The sequence below is a fragment of the Terrapene carolina genome, unplaced genomic scaffold, assembly GCF_002925995.2.
Source record: "Terrapene carolina triunguis isolate 2854851 unplaced genomic scaffold, T_m_triunguis-2.0 Scaffold629, whole genome shotgun sequence".
Taxonomy (NCBI): Eukaryota; Metazoa; Chordata; order Testudines; family Emydidae; genus Terrapene; species Terrapene triunguis.
The window spans coordinates 17,234,286-17,251,937 of record NW_020664980.1 but is presented as its reverse complement, the minus strand read 5'-3'; the positions used below and the strand labels follow the sequence as shown (position 1 = coordinate 17,251,937).

General features: G+C 47.9%; 1 protein-coding gene across 1 annotated transcript in view; it reads right to left on the bottom strand.

The window, feature by feature from the left end:
• Positions 1–17,652, bottom strand: part of CYFIP2 (cytoplasmic FMR1 interacting protein 2) — a 63,083-nt gene that overhangs the window by 32,729 nt on the left and 12,702 nt on the right. The window contains exons 8-20 of the mRNA XM_029913391.1: positions 16,085–16,189; positions 14,147–14,238; positions 10,530–10,647; positions 9,498–9,617; positions 8,858–8,983; positions 8,331–8,497; positions 7,800–7,947; positions 7,348–7,501; positions 6,638–6,794; positions 5,566–5,662; positions 4,539–4,615; positions 2,455–2,563; positions 634–753 (exon numbers count right to left, since the gene is read on the bottom strand). Coding sequence (XP_029769251.1) covers positions 634–753; positions 2,455–2,563; positions 4,539–4,615; positions 5,566–5,662; positions 6,638–6,794; positions 7,348–7,501; positions 7,800–7,947; positions 8,331–8,497; positions 8,858–8,983; positions 9,498–9,617; positions 10,530–10,647; positions 14,147–14,238; positions 16,085–16,189 — 1,590 coding nt within the window. The remainder of the gene's footprint in view (positions 1–633; positions 754–2,454; positions 2,564–4,538; positions 4,616–5,565; positions 5,663–6,637; positions 6,795–7,347; positions 7,502–7,799; positions 7,948–8,330; positions 8,498–8,857; positions 8,984–9,497; positions 9,618–10,529; positions 10,648–14,146; positions 14,239–16,084; positions 16,190–17,652) is intronic.

Genomic DNA, 17,652 nt, shown 5'->3' with positions numbered 1-17,652 from the left:
CACACACACACACACACACACACACACACACACACACACACACACACCGTCTTCCAAGTGAGGATGTATCAAATATTAAAGACATTGGTTGAACTCAAAAGACCAAGGGCATTTGCACTTGCACTCCAGGGGTCCCATTCTACCATTTCCCTTCCTACAGGTGGTGAAAAGCCGTTGTTTCCCACGGAGCACATCCTTGCTAGAATAACACCTTTCACATCAGAATCCCTGACACGTGTAAACTGATAATTATACACTACCCGACTCTGATGGCCCTGAAATGTATCAGTGGCTGTGAACCATATGCACACAGGCACGTCAATCCAGAGTTTAGCCACATGGATGCAGTGGGGGGAATTAAACTCAGGACTTTCTTCTCCCAAATGACAGGACTCTACCATCTGTGCTCTATGAAGATCCCGCACTATGAAACTCCCAAATATAGTCCCTTTGTGGATGATGGGAGACCTAGAAATACCGAAGATAGGACAGAAAGAAGAGAATTCACAGATGGGTAGAAAACTACTGTCTATGTGATTTCAATGCAGTAGTGGACAATGGTGTATATACATACGATGTCAGTGTATCATACTCTCAGATTCTACAGCCCTTTCAAACAATCACTGAGCTTACCACAATGGAGGTCAGGTCTTCACTCTCAAAGCGGCTAATGGCCTGGTCTAGCGATTTGTACATCGCAGCTGAAATACGCTGAGTTATGAGCCTGTTCAGGTCAATTGATCTACCCAGCAGCTGTGGACAAGAGGAAAAGATACTAGTGGGAAAAGGGAGAGATGGATCCAAACTAGAGCCCCAGAGCCAAACCAGCTGGAAGGTGGAGAAAGTTCTGATAAAAGCATACGAACATAAGAACGGCCGTACCGGGTCAGACCAAAGGTCCATCTAGTCCAGTATCCTGTCTACCGACAGTGGCCAATGCCAGGTGCCCCAGAGGGAGTGAACCTAACAGGTAATGATCAAGTGATCTCTCTCCTGCCATCCATCTCCACCCTCTGACAAACAGAGGCTAGGGACACCATTCCTTACCCATCCTGGCTAATAGCCATTAATGGACTTAACCTCCACGAAGTTATCCAGTTCTCTTTTAAACCCCATTATAGTCCTAGCCTTCACAACCTCCTCAGGCAAGGAGTTCCACAAGTTGACTGTGCGCAGTGTGAAGAAGAACTTCCTTTTATTTGTTTTAAACCTGCTGCCCATTAATTTCATTTGGTGGCCCCTAGTTCTTATATTATGGGAACAAGTAAATAACTTTTCCTTATTCACTTTCTCCACATCACTCATGATTTTATAGACCTCTATCATATCCCCCCCTTAGTCTCCTCTTTTCCAAGCTGAAAAGTCCTAGCCTCTTTAATCTCTCCTCATATGGGACCTGTTCCAAACCCCTAATCATTTTAGTTGCCCTTCTCTGAACCTTTTCTAATGCCAGTGGATCAAAACTTCGCTGGTTGGGTCTATCTCTATCTAAAGGGTAGTTCGGAACCTGGAAGGTAAATAACCAATCTTTCCATACTCACTAGACCTGAATACGCCTTGTCAGCATAATAATAAATGCTTTTGACTCAGTTTTCCAGTTACTTCTTAAATATAGGAAATCTGTGGTCATTAATCGTGACTGTACCCAGCAAAAGAACATGACCTAGATGTGATGAAGTGGGACAGTTCTTAATGTTTCCTCTGAATATTGTAGGGGTGCCTCAGTTTCCCCTATGCATTTCTTAAGTCTCTAGGTGGTGGGATAAAGGCCAGTGTGCATAAATGGCCGACACTCTGTCTCTTGGCAACTAATGGCCGGGGCCCTTCCCCCCGTAAGGAGATAGCTAAAGGTGCTGGAGAACAAAGAAATCAGATGACTTCCTGGCCCGGGAAAGGAAAAAGCCCAGAGGAGGAGGGGCTGGAGGGTGAGTTAGTTTGGAGCTGGCTGGGAAAGTGGAGTGAGTGCAGACGTGGGTGTCTGGCTCGCTGCCCCCCAGGATGGACCCGGCTGAGGGGTCCTGTTCTCTGTACCTACAAGCTCTGTTTTAGACCATGTTCCTGTCATCTAATAAACCTCTGTTTTACTGGCTGGTTAAGAGTCATGTCTGACAGCGAAGTGGGGGTGCGTGTAGGACCCTCTGGCTTCCCCAGGACCCCGCCAGGGTGGACTCGCTGTGGGAAGCGCACGGAGGGGCAGAGGATGCTGAATGCTCCAAAGGTCAGACCCAGGAAGGTGAAGCCGTGTGAGCTCCTTGCCCTGGAGACAGTCTGCTCCAAGGGAGAGGAGACTTCCCCAGAGTCCTGCCTGGCTTTGTGGGGAGCAGTTCCAGAGCATCGCCCGGGGACTCCGTGACACTGGACACTGACATTTTCAGTTGACAGTAGGACCTGGCTAAATCCCCTGGAGATCAAAAGACCTTTAGGAAACGTCTGCGGCTGCTGCGTCTGTTGTACCTGGACGTGTCTCTGTTTGAGTAACGTCTCGTAGCGATTGGACGGCGGGTAAGGGATAATCACGCCATAATTCTTACATTCAGCCCGGAAACGTTTATCCAGTAAGACACTGGAAAAGGAAAATATTATCAGTACATTTGCCCCATCATCCCGTCTCCTTCCTCTTAATCTTCTCCAAGGGCAAGTACATCCCCTTCTGAGTCCCGCCTTCTCTGAGTCAGCCCCTTTATGAGCTGGGAGGGTTCTCCCAACCCCTCCTCCCTCTCTTTAACCATATTTTTATACCCCTATGTCATGAGGGTGTATAACCCAACATTGGTAGACAAAGGGTTAACGGGTGCCCGAGCGTTTGGCTGTAACTAGAGGGCGTGCTAGGCACTGTTTATTATCAGTCTCCGCTGGGGAGGAGCTGGGTGTTCTTCAAGCAAGGAGCTCAAGCCAGTGAGGAGAGAGACTAGGGTGACCAGACACCAAGTGTGAAAAATCGGGACTGGGGGTGGGGTGTAATAGGAGCCTATATAAGAAAAAGCCCCAAATATCAGGACTGTCCCTATAAAATCAAGACATCTGGTCACCCTAAGAGAGACCCAGGGAGAGGAGGCTCAGCAGAAGGGGGGTAGAGTTCCCTCTCTCTGGGAAAGGCACCCACAGGGGTGGAGCCAGCCCCACAGTGGGCCCTGAAACAGGGTCTAGACTCCAACAGGATAGCCTCTAGGGTCAGTCTTCCAGAAGAGGAACAGGGAGATGGAGAGAACCCAGAGGGTCTCAAAGCATACACCCCGGGCAGGCAGCAGTGGCTTGGCTTGGAGTCTGCCTGGGGACGGTAGGGAGACGCCTGGGAACCCGCTACTCTGAAAGAAGAGTGGGGTTAAAGAGCAGCCCGGGAGGGGTGGAGGACGTAGTGGACACCTGATACCCCGGAAGGAGTGAGACTGAACGTGACCTGGCTGGAGCACCGAGTCATTAGAAGAGACAGACTGCCACGGGCCGAATGGCTGTTGGCAGGCGGTGTCTGAGGGGCAGGTCCTAACAGGCAGCCCCCAGCCGCGAGGCGGCGCGCTGGCCGGTGAGTCACTCTTCGACACCCCCACCTCGTCAAACTCACAGCTGCCGTCATTATCCAGAGGCTGCCGCCCTGCTGTCCATTGTTCACGGACGCACCACCAACGGCTTGTGTAAATGGAGAGTGGGTGCGCGGCAAGACGGAGCGTACATCTACAGAGCGCCTGTGTGCCCTGTCCTAACGGCCTGCCTGGGCCCTGCTACCGCACACTAAAAGTTCCCAAGTGCGCACTGACCTACCCCCATTCACGCTAACTTTCTGTCTAGACAAGCCCAATGAGTGCACGGCTGGTTCTGACACGTGTAGGTGTTGGCAGGTACTGGGTAGCTGACACTGGGACTCTTTCATGGATGGGCGGCCTTCTTGATGGGCTGCTTCAGGGAATGACTTCATTGCCGGGAGACCACCAGTCTTCCATCAGGGTGAATGTAATTTGGAGATATCTGTAGGCAAATCCTGGACATTTCCTTGCTGGTCACAGGGGCTGAAGCTCTCCTTTTGGGGTTCTCCCTGTTCCTCCCCTCACTGTACCCTGTGTTAAGCCAAGGTTCTGCATTATGGTCACCGGGCAAGGGTAGGACTGGCTCATTAATGCCATGTATGCCTTTAAATGGTTAAAAGGATCATGGCTGACCAATACTAGGCACCAGTACTATTGCATGCTCCATTTCTTTCCTGATGACCTCCACTCCTGCCCTGTCCACTGCACCCCGCTTATATGGGGAACCTCGCCATGGGCTCAGGTTGCAGCGTTAGCATTCACGACAATGTGCTCAGACTGCTTCTTATTATGCTAATTTTTGTTTTGCTGTTAGCTTTGTCTCCCCCCCTCAATTTATTTGTTGGATCCATCTATTGTGGTCTGGTCACAGGTACCAACTGGAGGCACTTTGGGGCAGGGATTGTCTCTTTTATGGTGTGCCTGCAGCACCTAGCACAACACATCCTTGAACCCTGCCTCTAGAGGATACCGCAGAGCAAATCGTAATAACAACACTCAGCAGCAATGGGATTCTCATACCTGCCAGCCATTGCTTTATAATAGGCAAAGATCTGATCTGCCAACTTGTACACAAACTGGTCAAAACACAAGTTCACCTGCCAGAGAAAGAAATATACATCACCAGGGTGTAAACAACATTGAAGAAATAGGCTCTTAGAACAAGTGTGAGCGTGTATGTGTGTGTGTGTGTGTGTGAGAGAGAGAGAGAGAGAGAGAAAAACACTGTTTTAATAAAACGCCATCACTAACAAAGCACTTTACCCTACATTTCCTGTCACCCAGCAGAGGGGTTTCCACGCTCTTATGATAAAGGAATGCAGACCATCGAGCATTTATGTTTCTTGCCTGTTATGAATCCTACCATAAAAGCCCTCCTCTCCCATTCCCTGTCCCCTTTATCTCTCAGTTTGAGCTGAGTGGAAAATCTGGAAAACAATGTTGATTTGAACTGAAACAGAATGTTTTGGTTTTTCTTGTTGAAATGAAACGAGCGGAACGAACCGTTTTGAATGGCATTTCGAAACGAGACGTCAATTCAAAACGAAACGTCAAAACAGCCTGTTTCAAAAACGTCGAAATGAAAGGCTTTGACAGCTACGGAAAGAAAACGCCCTGACACAATTCGAATTCAAATTTGCAAATAGTTCTGATGCTAAGAAAAATGCATTTTTTGGCAAATTTACTATTTGCTGAAAATAATTGCCCAGCTCTGCGCTCCATGTCCTTTTTCCCCACTGACCTCTCATGACTCTTCGGCCATCAGTCACACTTTACACACCCCGGACGTGACTATTTTGCTTTCACTGGCTCCACATGGAGCTGATCGCCGATTGGGCCATTGGTCAGCAGGCACACAAAGGCGCCTTTGGAAATTTGTGGCCTTCTCTTGAATATTTCTCAGTATTTTTTTTTTTTTTTTTAGGGAATGCCTCTAATTAATTCACTGAAAAATTGGTCTGTTCAGTCAAACAGGACACGTTGGTGAAGCAAGAGGGAGCGCTTCATTCATAGCACAGTGAGACGAATAAAGAAGAACAGAGCTTACTTCAGCTTCAATTTCATCGTATAGGAACTGCTTTTTAAACTTGGTTAAGGCATAATATGCGCTGTCGTTGTATAGGTCCAAGGGATACAGCACGTACCTAAGGGGAGAAAACAGTTCATGTTACAGTCATAGAGTTTATGGTCAGAAGGGACCATCTGCTCATCTAGTCTCAACTCCTATAAACCACAGGGCACCACCACCACCCACACACTCAACCCAACAATCGCAATGAGACCAAAGTCTTGCGGCCCACAGGAGACTCGACTACCATGTGCCACATGCAGAGAACAGGAGGGACCAAGGTGCGCTGGTGTCTAAGGCTCCCGCAGCAGCTGGGGGAGGATGAAGCGAGATATACCCAGATAATCCTTGCAAGCAACCCACACGCTGCAGAGGAAAGCATAAAACCCCCAAGGTCACTGTGAATCGGACCTGGGGGAAAATTCCTTCCCGACCCCACATATGGTGACGATGCACTGAGCACCAGTACAAGGTATATGGCCCTTCTGCAACCACTCCAGCCCAGGCAGGGCTGTTGGAATGGAGAATTCTCCAACCTCGCACCATTCAGCTCCACCTGCTCCAGCTCCTGAAACTCCCCCCACAGTGCCTAGATCACAGTTGCTGGAAGTAGCTAGAGGAGAGCTGGCTTTCTGCTAGCTGAGGGTCCCCCGCACCCCCATCCATGCCAGGAAATTCACTGTCTGCCCTTTAAGAAACTTCTGTGCTTCTCTAGCTTTGCAAAGGAACCTTAGTGTCTGCAGCACCTGCCCCTAGAGTGGAAAACAATTTCTTTCACAAGGAAGCAGTTATAATGCACAACAAATGGCATAAGAGTTAGTATTATTTATTACTTGTATTACCGCAGTGCCTGAGAGCCCTAGCCAGGGTGTGCTAGGCGTTGTACAAACAGAACAAAAGGACCGGTCGCGCACAACTGTATCACAAAGTCACATATACACTCGAATACTTATTATAATCCTCTTATAAAACTTCTGTCCCCTAGGATAGGCTCCTTAGTGCCCTGAGGTCCAGCTAGCGAACCCACCCACCGCCACCCTTAGGCTCTTACTCCATCATGGAGGGTTCCTTGGTTTCCAGGATGTGGTCCGTGAGAATCCAGGGCATGGACATCTCGATGGGGAACTGGATCCGACGGCCCATGGTCAGCTCCAGAAAGAATTCTCGGAACCAGAGCTGGGAGAGATCGCAGCACTGCTGCAGGGCTTCTGGAAACAGAATTTCCCCCACACCGGGAGGGCACAGAGTTTACTGTCTGCAAGAGAACTAGGGGAAACCTACAGCAAAGGGCAGGCCTTGTAGGCTAGGCGTAGAGTTTATTTTAAATGCGGTTTAACTATTCTATTCCATCACAGTTCTTAAACCACACCCATCGCCATGGTACCTGAGCACCGTAGGGTAGGAGAAAGAAAGGATTACGATCCTCACTTTATAACTGGGGCACCGAGGCTCAGGGAGATCAAATGACTTGGCCAAGGTCACACAGGGAGTTTGTGGCAGAGCCAGGAAAAGAGCCCAGAGCCTTCCCACAAGACCACTCCTCATTTGCTAGCGCTGTAGCACTCATCTTCACTGAAGAGGTGGCCAGGGTAACTGATAACATGCCTGAAATCAGACCCAAGTGCAAACCTTTGACTCAAAATAAAATCTGCTGGCGAGGCCACTCTTGAGCAAGACGACCCGTCGCACCAGGCTGCCTACGCCCGTGTGCAGCCCAGCCGGACAGGGCCGGGTGCAAGTCCGCCTCTGCTATCGCCTCACCGCTGATGTTGAGAAGGTGAGTGAAGAAGAAGGACTGCTTGTGGAACTCCTCAATGGCCAGGACTATCGGCCCATCCAAGCTGCTCCTCAGAGTCTTCTTCGAGCCGCTCTTGTCTGCGATGAGCGACTCCAGCATGGTCCGCACCATGTAAAGCTTTAAAAAAACCAGCAGCATCCTGACTGATACAGCAGCACATGGTGCTCTACAAGCAAGCCCCCCCCATCCCTGCTTCCATTATTAATTAGAGACCCACAAAGAAGATGGCCCTAGCATGTACTGTAGGACAAGCGATGCACCAAAGGCAACAATGGGAGCTACCTGCGTAAGACATATGCAAAGACTTTGGAAAAGAGGAGACTATATGGACCAACAGCTAACCCCCAGAATGGGCCACCGCTGGATGACTTTATGGCCCCAGGACTCCCTGGGGAAGTGGAGACGGTTTACGTACCTGTGTGCTCGATGGGCCCACTGCTCGTCGAGGGACCTTAATATCGAATCCACCTTTGGGGTCCTTCTCGCCTCTCAGGCAGGGGTCATTAGGGGGCTCCCGACCTCCCTCCCAGTCACAGATCGTCTTCCGGATTGCCTGAAGGACACTGGGATGGTGAAAGCAAAACTTTAAAACTTGCCTTTTAATGTAAGGAGAAAATGCCCAACGCCATGCTCATAAGAGAAGGGAAAACACATTGTGAATGGACTCATGGTGGGATGGCTTCTCGCACCGGCTAGTTTTGGGAGGGTGGCTCACCAGGGTTGGCCTGTCCCCACCGGATGGTTACAGGTGTGTTGGTCACACGAGGATGAGCAGCTCACCTTGGTTCGTTATGGGTCTGTTGCTCACGAGTGCTGGGCAAGGCGCACTGGTAGGCTCTGGATGTGGCATATGGTTATAGCTGTGGGAGGGCTGCCCACACAGGTTGGGCTGCAGACAGGAGCACACTACATAGAGATATGCTTTAAGTTACATTTTGGACCCCACCTGATCAGGACGTTCTTCTTCTTCCTGACTGCTTGTCTCAAGGGCTCCCGGAGAGTCACCTGGGCAAAGTCTTGCAGGGCTGCATAGATAGTGTTTCTGATAGCCTGGTTAAAGACACTCTCCATCCGGCCCATCAGCACTTGTAGACCCTTGATCATGGCAATTACCTGGGTAAAAGGAACAAAACTAGATAAGTTTCCTTGTGTTGGCAGAGGTAACTCTGGTGGCGAAGGAAGGAGTATTATTTCCATTTTGCAGCTGGGGAGCTGAGACATGAAGTCTGGGATTGTGAAGGGAGTTAAGTGCCCAACTCCTATTGAATGTCAGTGGGGGATTGGGTGTGTCACTCCCCTAGACTGCTTTGAAAATCCCAGACTAAGTGATTTGCCCAAGGTCACACAGGGAATCTGTGGCAGAGCAGGGAATTGAACTCAGATCTACCAGCTTACTGCCTTAGCCATCAGACCGTCCTTCCTTCTGAGGGCTGCCCAGCCCTTTGGGCAAAACAAGCCACTCTTAGCACCTACCTCCACAAAGGCAAATTTCTCCTCGCTGGTGTAGTTGTACCGGGTGGCTCTCTCGTACTCCTCAGCGGTGCCTGGGCAATCTTTGTTACAGAACTTATCGGTGGGATGTACCAGCTTCCAAGAATACTGGAAGGAGAAAATAAAACCAGTGCAACTAGTAACGAGCACAGCTGAGCAAACTGAAATGTGCATCACGCAAAGAGAGCTTTCCATCCTTTTAGAAAAACACTCCCTCGCCTCCACTACTGTTGTTTATAGATAATAATTCCTTTGGGAAGCTTGAAAACAAGCTATTTCCACATCTTATTCCGCTGTGATGTGCGAGCACTTTGCGTTGTTTATTGTAGGGTTGCTAGTGAGTTCGGGGCCACTGGCATTAAGTTCTTGTACTTTTCTAACATCAAGCTGACCGTTAATGTTTATTCCTAGAATTCTCAATAAAAGAACTGTCAGCATCACCCCCGCTTTAGAAAAGATGACAAAAAAAGCCAAATTTTGAAATTTCAATGAAAAATTTCGAATTTCAGTGAAAATTGTTTTCAAAACAGTTGACTACATTTTCACATTTCTCGTTGACTGGGAAAATTCCCGGCCATCACAGCAAGCACCTGGTGGGGATGTTACCCTTGTTGGTACTCACCACTTCCATGACATGGGCGCTCCACTTGGAGAGCAGCTGCAGCCCCCGTAAAGCCAAGTCAAAGAGCTCCCTGTATTCCTCATCTGACTTCTGGCTGTCCAGCCCCGAGCCGGTGACCACCTGGAGATTCCCCACACAGTGGCAAAATTAGAGTCATAAACCCAAAGCCATGCTCTTCAGCCATGACTGCAAGCTACGGAATGAGAGGTGTAGCTCCCCTGATTCCCAGATGAAATAAATTTCATGTGGTTTTATAATCTGAGCCAAAAATGCAGCGGGCAATGTGTCCCCCACAGGAAAAGCAAACTACTGTTACAATCCTAGCTCAACATGACTCTTAGTAAGCGCACAAGCAGTGTATTTCCTACAGACCTGGGACTCAGTGGTGTCTCTCCTATAACATAAGAGAAAATACAACTCCTTCCTTATCATCCCAGTGTCTCAGAGATTTCCCTGAGATGCCCCAAATATAAGACAGCTCTTTGTGAACCCCTTTATTTTGATTTAAATAACAACAGAAAAACACCCATACACAAAGGTCTAGGCACCCTACCAATTAGATAATAATGACCAATGATCACCCAGCAGCAAATAATAATCACAGGAAAATATGAAAGGACTCAGTCAGCCAATACATCAAAGTAGCAAGACAGGCCCTTTAGTCTCTCCCATGAATCTTCCTCCAAAGCCCTGGCAGGTATTCTCTTTATTTCAGTTTAAATAATAAAAAGACACCTGTGCAAAGCTCTGGCTGCTCTGACACATCATGAATTATACGTGTTTTGTTGCAATATTATTCATATGAACTATATTGTCAATAATGACGTATTGTAACAAAGAGAGAAGTGGCTTTTGCAGCGTGCCTAGAAGCTCATCCAGTGTACGCTACTTGCGCCTACTGATGACTTTAGCAGTAGTTTGTACCACTCATGTCTCTCGTGCCCCCCATGGGACATGGATGTGATGTGCTGTACCACTCACTGGACTCCTCCTCCTTCACCCCGGCCTGAGGCAGCCGCTGCCCAAACGTACCTCACTGTTGCTGTAGCGAGCGAGCTCCGAGATGAAGCGGATGTGGTCGTCTCGGATCTGGACCATCTGCTCACAGATGTTGTACTGGGGACTGATGCTGCTCTGAGTGCACGTCCACCTGGGCAGAAAAGCGGCCTCTTTAACTGCGAGGGCACCCGGCGGCACACGACCTTCCGCTCAGCTGCCTCCTTCCCTGGGCGCTCTGAAAGCCTGCCACCTTCAGAGCATCAGGACCCAGCATACAGCGTCCCACCCTGAGACATTGGACACAGCGTGTGTGTGATGCGCGGTCTTTCTCCGTCCAGAGGCTGGTTCACATGGTGTTACACAGGGTTCTCATCTACCTCTTCTGCCAGGACAACCCTCCTTCAATTCCTGTACTTACCTTCCAGCCCTGGAGAGAGGTGAACGGTCAGCCATCTCTAGGCTGCTATCCATGCTGCTGTATGGGGAGTCCTCAGGGAATGAGTAAGAGCCACGCAGGCTGTGCATCGCCAATCCCTACCTCCCAATCCTAAGGATAACCATCTCCGGACAATATCCTCTTCTGTGAGTCCAGCCTTGAAGGTCTGGTTTGTGCTTTCTATCACAAGAGGGGAAGTACCCCTGCAGTGGACAGCAAGGAAAGGTGCTTCCTTCCTACTCTTCTTTTGGTCCTGGATTATATTCCCACCCCAGCAAAAACCCTGTGTATAATTAACTAAGCAGAGAACAATTGATTGGGCTGGATTCTCTTTCGCAGGGAGGCAGCTTTAAGGGACCTTAAAGCGAGGGTCCTGGCTCCTTTACATGGCCAGTATAAAAGAGTATTAGTGTAGATAAGAACTAGGTCTAGTCCATGAATTTAGCCCCCGAATTCCTGATCATGAACTATCCAGACTTGGAACTTGGCCGTATCGCACAAATGTTTTCTGCACACAAATGTCAGCCCCTGGGATTCTCATGAACTATCGCCATGGCGACTGCTTCGAGTATTCGGAACTGGCTCTTTGTGCCGCGTGACAGGCCATGGTAAGACACAAGGTGTTGTTTCTGCTCCGTGGCTGGATGCTGCCTGACACCTTTGTGCACAGGAGAGGGACTTGAATAAGTTGCTTGTGGTGTGAACATTCCCATGAGACCATATCCACACAAGCTCCTGGCGCAGGTACTTGTGGTGGCTGAAGTTCTGTTATGTGCTGGATGGTGCTATCCCAGAATCCCATGACTCGGCTCTTACCCATTTCAGTGTCCTGTGCTTCCCACAAGAGAATCGGCAGGTTAACAGGGATGGCCAATGCTGCACCAGCCTGGCCTGCCACATATAATGTAGTCCACAGTGAAGAAATAAAATGCCGTGCAAGAAAAATACAATTAATTCCATCTGGAGCGAGGGAGGTGGGAGGAAGGGACAGAAAGGGAGGAAATGATGAAAATGCAAGTCTAAAAGAGTGCAGGGAATAAATGCCCCACACACACACATACACTTGGAGCAGTTTCGTCGCCAAAGTCCCATGCAACTTCAGTTAGGAAGCGTGTGAAGAAGGATCCTGTGATTAGCAAGGCAGGGCGAGAAGAGATATGTGGTGCCCACGTACTGTGGTGATGGGCACATTAGCAATCTGATTAGACAGACAGGTAGACAGCTAATTAGACTCTAGGATGGCAAAATGAGGAGCGCTGGTAGAAAATTTTCATTGAAACATTTTTTTAAATCAACAAATGGCTTTTTGACCAAAACAAACATTTTCACTTTGGCCAAAAATTTCCATTTTTTTATTGATATATTTTGTTAAAAAATTCTGAGTTTTGATTTTCGGAAACTGAAAACTTGGACCAACCAACCAAAAGTTTTTCCCAAAAATGTTTTCAAAACCTGCTTTTTTGTAAAAAAAAAAAAAAAAGTTCTGGTGGGAATTTTTGAAACCCCATCCCACCATCCTTGTGAAAAAAATAATTAACATTGTCCAAACAGCTCAAAGAATGAGGGAAGGTAAGAGACATTCTTAGTTGGGAAGGTGCATGAGGACGCATCCAGCCAGCCAACCATGTGGGAGGAGTGGAAGCCTATCCTACGTGTTCCTGGCCTCCATTGTGAAATTGGAATATAAATGAAAGCCTGGTGATTAAACAGTGTGTGTAATTTCCTAGCCCAATGAAAAGAGAGTTTGACTGGAGACTAGACTGCTCTCTTAATGAGACCACTGAAGAAGAGCCTGGATAGCTAGAGTGGATGGATCAGTGAACTAATGACTTTTGAGGCTCCGCTTCAAGCTAACTTTGAGGAGAGAAGCGAACTGAGTTTGAAGCATTTAGCTCATTTTATGCGGACTTGAGTCCACTTCACAAAAACCAGCAGTGGCAGTTTAACACAGCAGACAATGTTGGTTTAGGAACAATCAAGCACTGAACCAATCAATGCCTAAGAGGCTCCTTGGGACTGTGGAGACATGAAAGCAGCACATTTTTGTATTGCTTTTCTGTTATTTGGTCCCACAGGTGAATGCTCATGGAAAGCCAGATGGATATCTGGGACAATAGCCAAGCTTATCTCAGTCAGGCACTGCTTACGTGCCATGTGCAAAGTTGCAAATTCATCTTAATCCCAACCTATCACAGGGATATCCATATCCATCTCTGACTTTCTTTGGAGCAGTAACTGACCACTACGCCAAATTGTGCAGACAGGGATGTTTTGGGGTGTATGTGATGTTCTAAAATTGACAGCTTCACACTCATTTCACATGACAGCTAAACTGGATTTGAATCCAGATCCTAGACAATTCCACAAACCCACAGCACCACCGAGCCCCTGGGAAAGAAACTATTTGAGAAAAATGGAATCACCACTATTAAGAAATTCATGTCAAATGGATCTGACTGGTAGGTGCATGTTTCATTCCTTGTGTCCCATATGAAAACCTCCTGCCTGGGAAGGGCTGTGGGGTGGCTTCACTGTAACTGCTTCCACTGGAAAAGGTGCCCTGCTTCTTGCTCAGATCGAATCCAGTGCTGTGTTCATGCTCTGGAGGATTTTGTACTCCGGATCAAAAATGTGGATTAAAATCTGCCCAGAGCAGGCACACATCACTCACATTCACACAGCCTGTGCACCTGAGTGCCCACACGCCCATCCCATGAACACTCAGACCTGCATTCACAGCTACCCCCTTCCCCCCATGCAAGTACACAAGCATGGGCACGGAGCCACATGACACTCCTGGGTGCATTCTCACTCGTGTGCCTAAACTCACAACCACCCACGCACACTCACGTGGATGCACACTCACAATCACCAATGACTGTGAGCACACACCCAGTGCACCCTACATATAGGCACACTTCTATGTCCACATTCTCACTTTCCTACATACACACACACACACACACACACACACACACACACACACTCACTCACTCGTGCCTGCAGGAACGACCTGTCTCTCACACACGCGTATACGCCTGCACAGACAAGTGACCTCACATTCTGGCACACTCGCTCCTGTGCATTCTGCCCAAGCACCCTTGGGCACCCGGAGCCAGCCGTGCACAGACCTCACACACTAGAGGAGGAGTGTCACAACTCCCTCCCCTTTCCGGACACATGGAAGCCAAGAGACATTACGGCAGGCACTCACTTGGATTTGTTCTCCTCATAGTGAGCACTGGTCTTAATGTATCTGGCCAGTTCTATCTGCATATCGCCGAATAAAGGAACCACCTGCAGCTGCTGGAAAAGAAAACATAAGACGGTTGAAATATGGGAGAGGTTTTCCTTTGGCTGGAGAGCAACACAAAAGGACACGAGAAGGCATCCTCTGCCCCTGAGGTGCTGGATCGGGCCTGCCAGTCGAGGGGGAGGTGCACAGGCATCCCAGATCATGAAAATGACTGAAAACTAATGCCAGGCTTTTTACATAGGGAGGATCATCCTGTCATAGCCCTCCGGGCCCCTGGTTTTAGTGATACCCTGTTTATTGCTCAGTAATGTACAGGGCCATATCTCCAGCCCCCGGGAGTCCCTAGGCAATGGGCCATGCACAAGCACCGGCAGCTGCTGGAGAGAGAAGAGTGTATTTATAGAAAAGATAAATACATAACCCTGAACAACTCACCCCGTCCCTCCTCTCCCCCTCAAAGAGAAATAAAGCAGTACGCTAGCATTCGGGGCTCCTGCTGCTTCAAAAATGGCCTCGGGCATTGGTGGCACCTTGGTCTCTCCTCTTCTCTGCCCCTGGCACACAACAGTTTAGTCTCCTGAGGACCTAAATGCTTTAGTCTAACCCAAGTTCCTGGGCTCAAGGCACCTCCTACACTGACATCACCATGGGTTTATAGGAAGTGGTGAGAGTGACACGGCAGCAAACAGCAGCCCTATGTAAGAGGGCAAAATCCTTTTGTGGTTTAGCAATATTCATCCATTTAAGTACAAGGTTGGTTTTCATTTTCACTCAAATGAGGCAGAAATTGTTAATAGTACAGGGATTTCCCCCACCCCACCCCTTCGTTTTAGGAGGAAAATTAAGTCAACGGGACTTGATGAAAGGAAAGTTATTGGCAAAAGGACTCAGTGGAAGGAAAGCTAATGGCAAGTGAATAGGATACAATACCTTTCACAAGGAAAACTGCTTTATTCTCCTATTCATTGCTGCCGCCACAACTACTCAATGCCAGATCTTACCATGTCTGCTAGTGCTGATGTGACCCAAAGCTAAAGGGCCAATTTATGTCTGGCCCTGTGCATGTGAGCAATGGAAGGGAGAAGACGCTCTCCTACGTAGGGAACAGCTGCAGTCCAAGCCAGGGGTTGCAGGCACTCTGCTAAGGGCTAGGTACTGGACTACCCAAAGAGGGAAAGAGAGGCAGAATAAGGACAGGGACTTGGCCCTTTGCTTTTTCTGCAGCAGCCAGTGGAGCGGGGCTGGTATGGGTGGACACCCTGGCATACATGCAGAGTCCCAGGAGGAAACCAGGTGGAATCCGGCGGCACTTGTCCAGGTGTTCCCAATCCTGCACAGACCCTTTGCAACCCACTCCCTGAGCACAGCATGGCATACAGCTACAGTCCAGCCCAGAACGAAGGAAGTGAAATTGTTCCAGCAAAGCTTAGCATTAATTCTCTATGGAACCTCTTGAGCATTTTGAGGTGGACACAAGCTTCCAATTGACTTTTTTATCCTACAGGGGCTCTGATTTACAGATGAAATGAGGATGCACAAAGCAAGGCAAAGGGTTGTTGGGCTCCTTGGGTTCATGGTGTGTCAGGTCAATGGTGCGGTAAAGAGAAAAGAAAAGCCAATCATTAACCTCAGAGACCATAACGAATTGGACTAGAATTTCAATAGGGCTGGAAAACCCTGTATTTCTCAAGCTAGTACAAACGACTACCTGCTCACCCAGATTCATGGCAATCCAACCGTCTCCACCGTCTCAAGAAGGGTCTGGATCAAGCTCAGGAGCCTTAGGCCTTTTTCTGAACTTTAAATACGTTTGTTGTTTGCTTTAAAAATCACACCCAAGCTGTGTGGATCATTAATTTACAACAATCTCAAACCCGACCTGCACAGGCCACTGACCTTGAAGAACTTGTCTATTTTGCTAAGATTGATTCTCTTCTTGGTGTCCAGTTTGTAAATGTTGCTGACATTCCCATCCATCAGATACAGACCAAAGCCCATCACCTGGAAGAACGTGGAGACAACAGGAGAGGCTAGAGTCATTGTGATGAAATGATAAATAGATAGCATAGGTCAGAAGGGAATTCCTTTTTATGGGGCATGAGAAGGCATTATTTCAGGGTCCTGTATCACAGCTCCAGCCATGTGAAACTGGTGATGGGTAGGATGGGGAAAATCAAATATTTGTGGATTCATAACATGTTCGCCTTGATCTTTTGCTTTATATGTTTTTTCAAGAACAAAAGGTGGTTTCTGCTGCCATAAAATGTTAAAATGAAAATGGAAAAATTTCATCCCAGAGCAAATTTGAAAAAATTCATAATTTTTCCCCTGGTGAAATTTCAACCTGTTTGTAATGAAAAGCCATGTTCACTTGTGGAAAGTTCAACATTCTGCTCCAGATTAAACTCACAAATGTTGAGGACAATCTCATAAGAATGACAATATTGGGTCTGACGAATGGTCCATCTAGCCCAATATCCTGTCTTCTGACAGTGGCCAGTGCCAAATGCTTCAGAGGGAATGAACTGAACAGGGTAATTTAGAGTGATCCATCTTCTGTCATCCAGTCCTAGCTTGTGGCAGTTGGACGTTTAGGGACACGCGGAGCATGTCTGGTGTCCCTCATCATCTTGGCTAATAGCCATTGATGGACCGATCCTCCATGAACTTATCTAGTTCTTTTTTGAATCCAGTTATAATTTCCAGCTTCAAAACATTCCATGACAATGAGTTCTACCGTTTGACTGTGCACTGTGTGAAAAAGTACTTTCTTCTGTTTGTTTTAAATTGGATGTCTATTAATTTCACAGGGTTCCCCACAGATCTTTTGGTATGTGAAGGGGTAAACAACACTTCCCTATTAATTTTCTCCATGCCATTCATGATTTTATAGACTTCTCTAACATATCCCCCTTAGTCATCTCCTTTCTAAGATGAACAGTCCCAGTCTTTTTAATCTTCCCTGATATGGAAGCTGTTCCATCCCCCTTCTCTGCACCTTTTCCAATTCTAATTCACGCTTTTTCAGATGGGGAGACCAGAACTGCAAACATTATTCAAAGTGTGGGTATACCATGGATTTATATAGTGGCATTATGATATTTTCTATGATATTCTCTATCCCTTTCCTGATGATTCCTAACATTCTGTTTGCTTTTTTGACTGCCACTGCACATTGAGCAGATGTTTTCAGAGAACTATCCACAATGACTCCAAGATCTCTCTTTCTTGAGTGGTAACAGCTAAATTGAGACCCCATCATTTTCTATGTATAGTTGGGATGCTGTTTTCCGATGTGCATTACTTTGTACTTATATAAACGCCAGGGGCAGGCCAGGGAGTGTTCAGCAGGTAACAGTGGCTAGCTGCCATGACCACCCTGCATTCTTTGTTTGTGAACTCCCACTATTGACCTCAGCTCTGACTAGGACCATGACTCCTGCTTGAACAGCGGAACACTCACA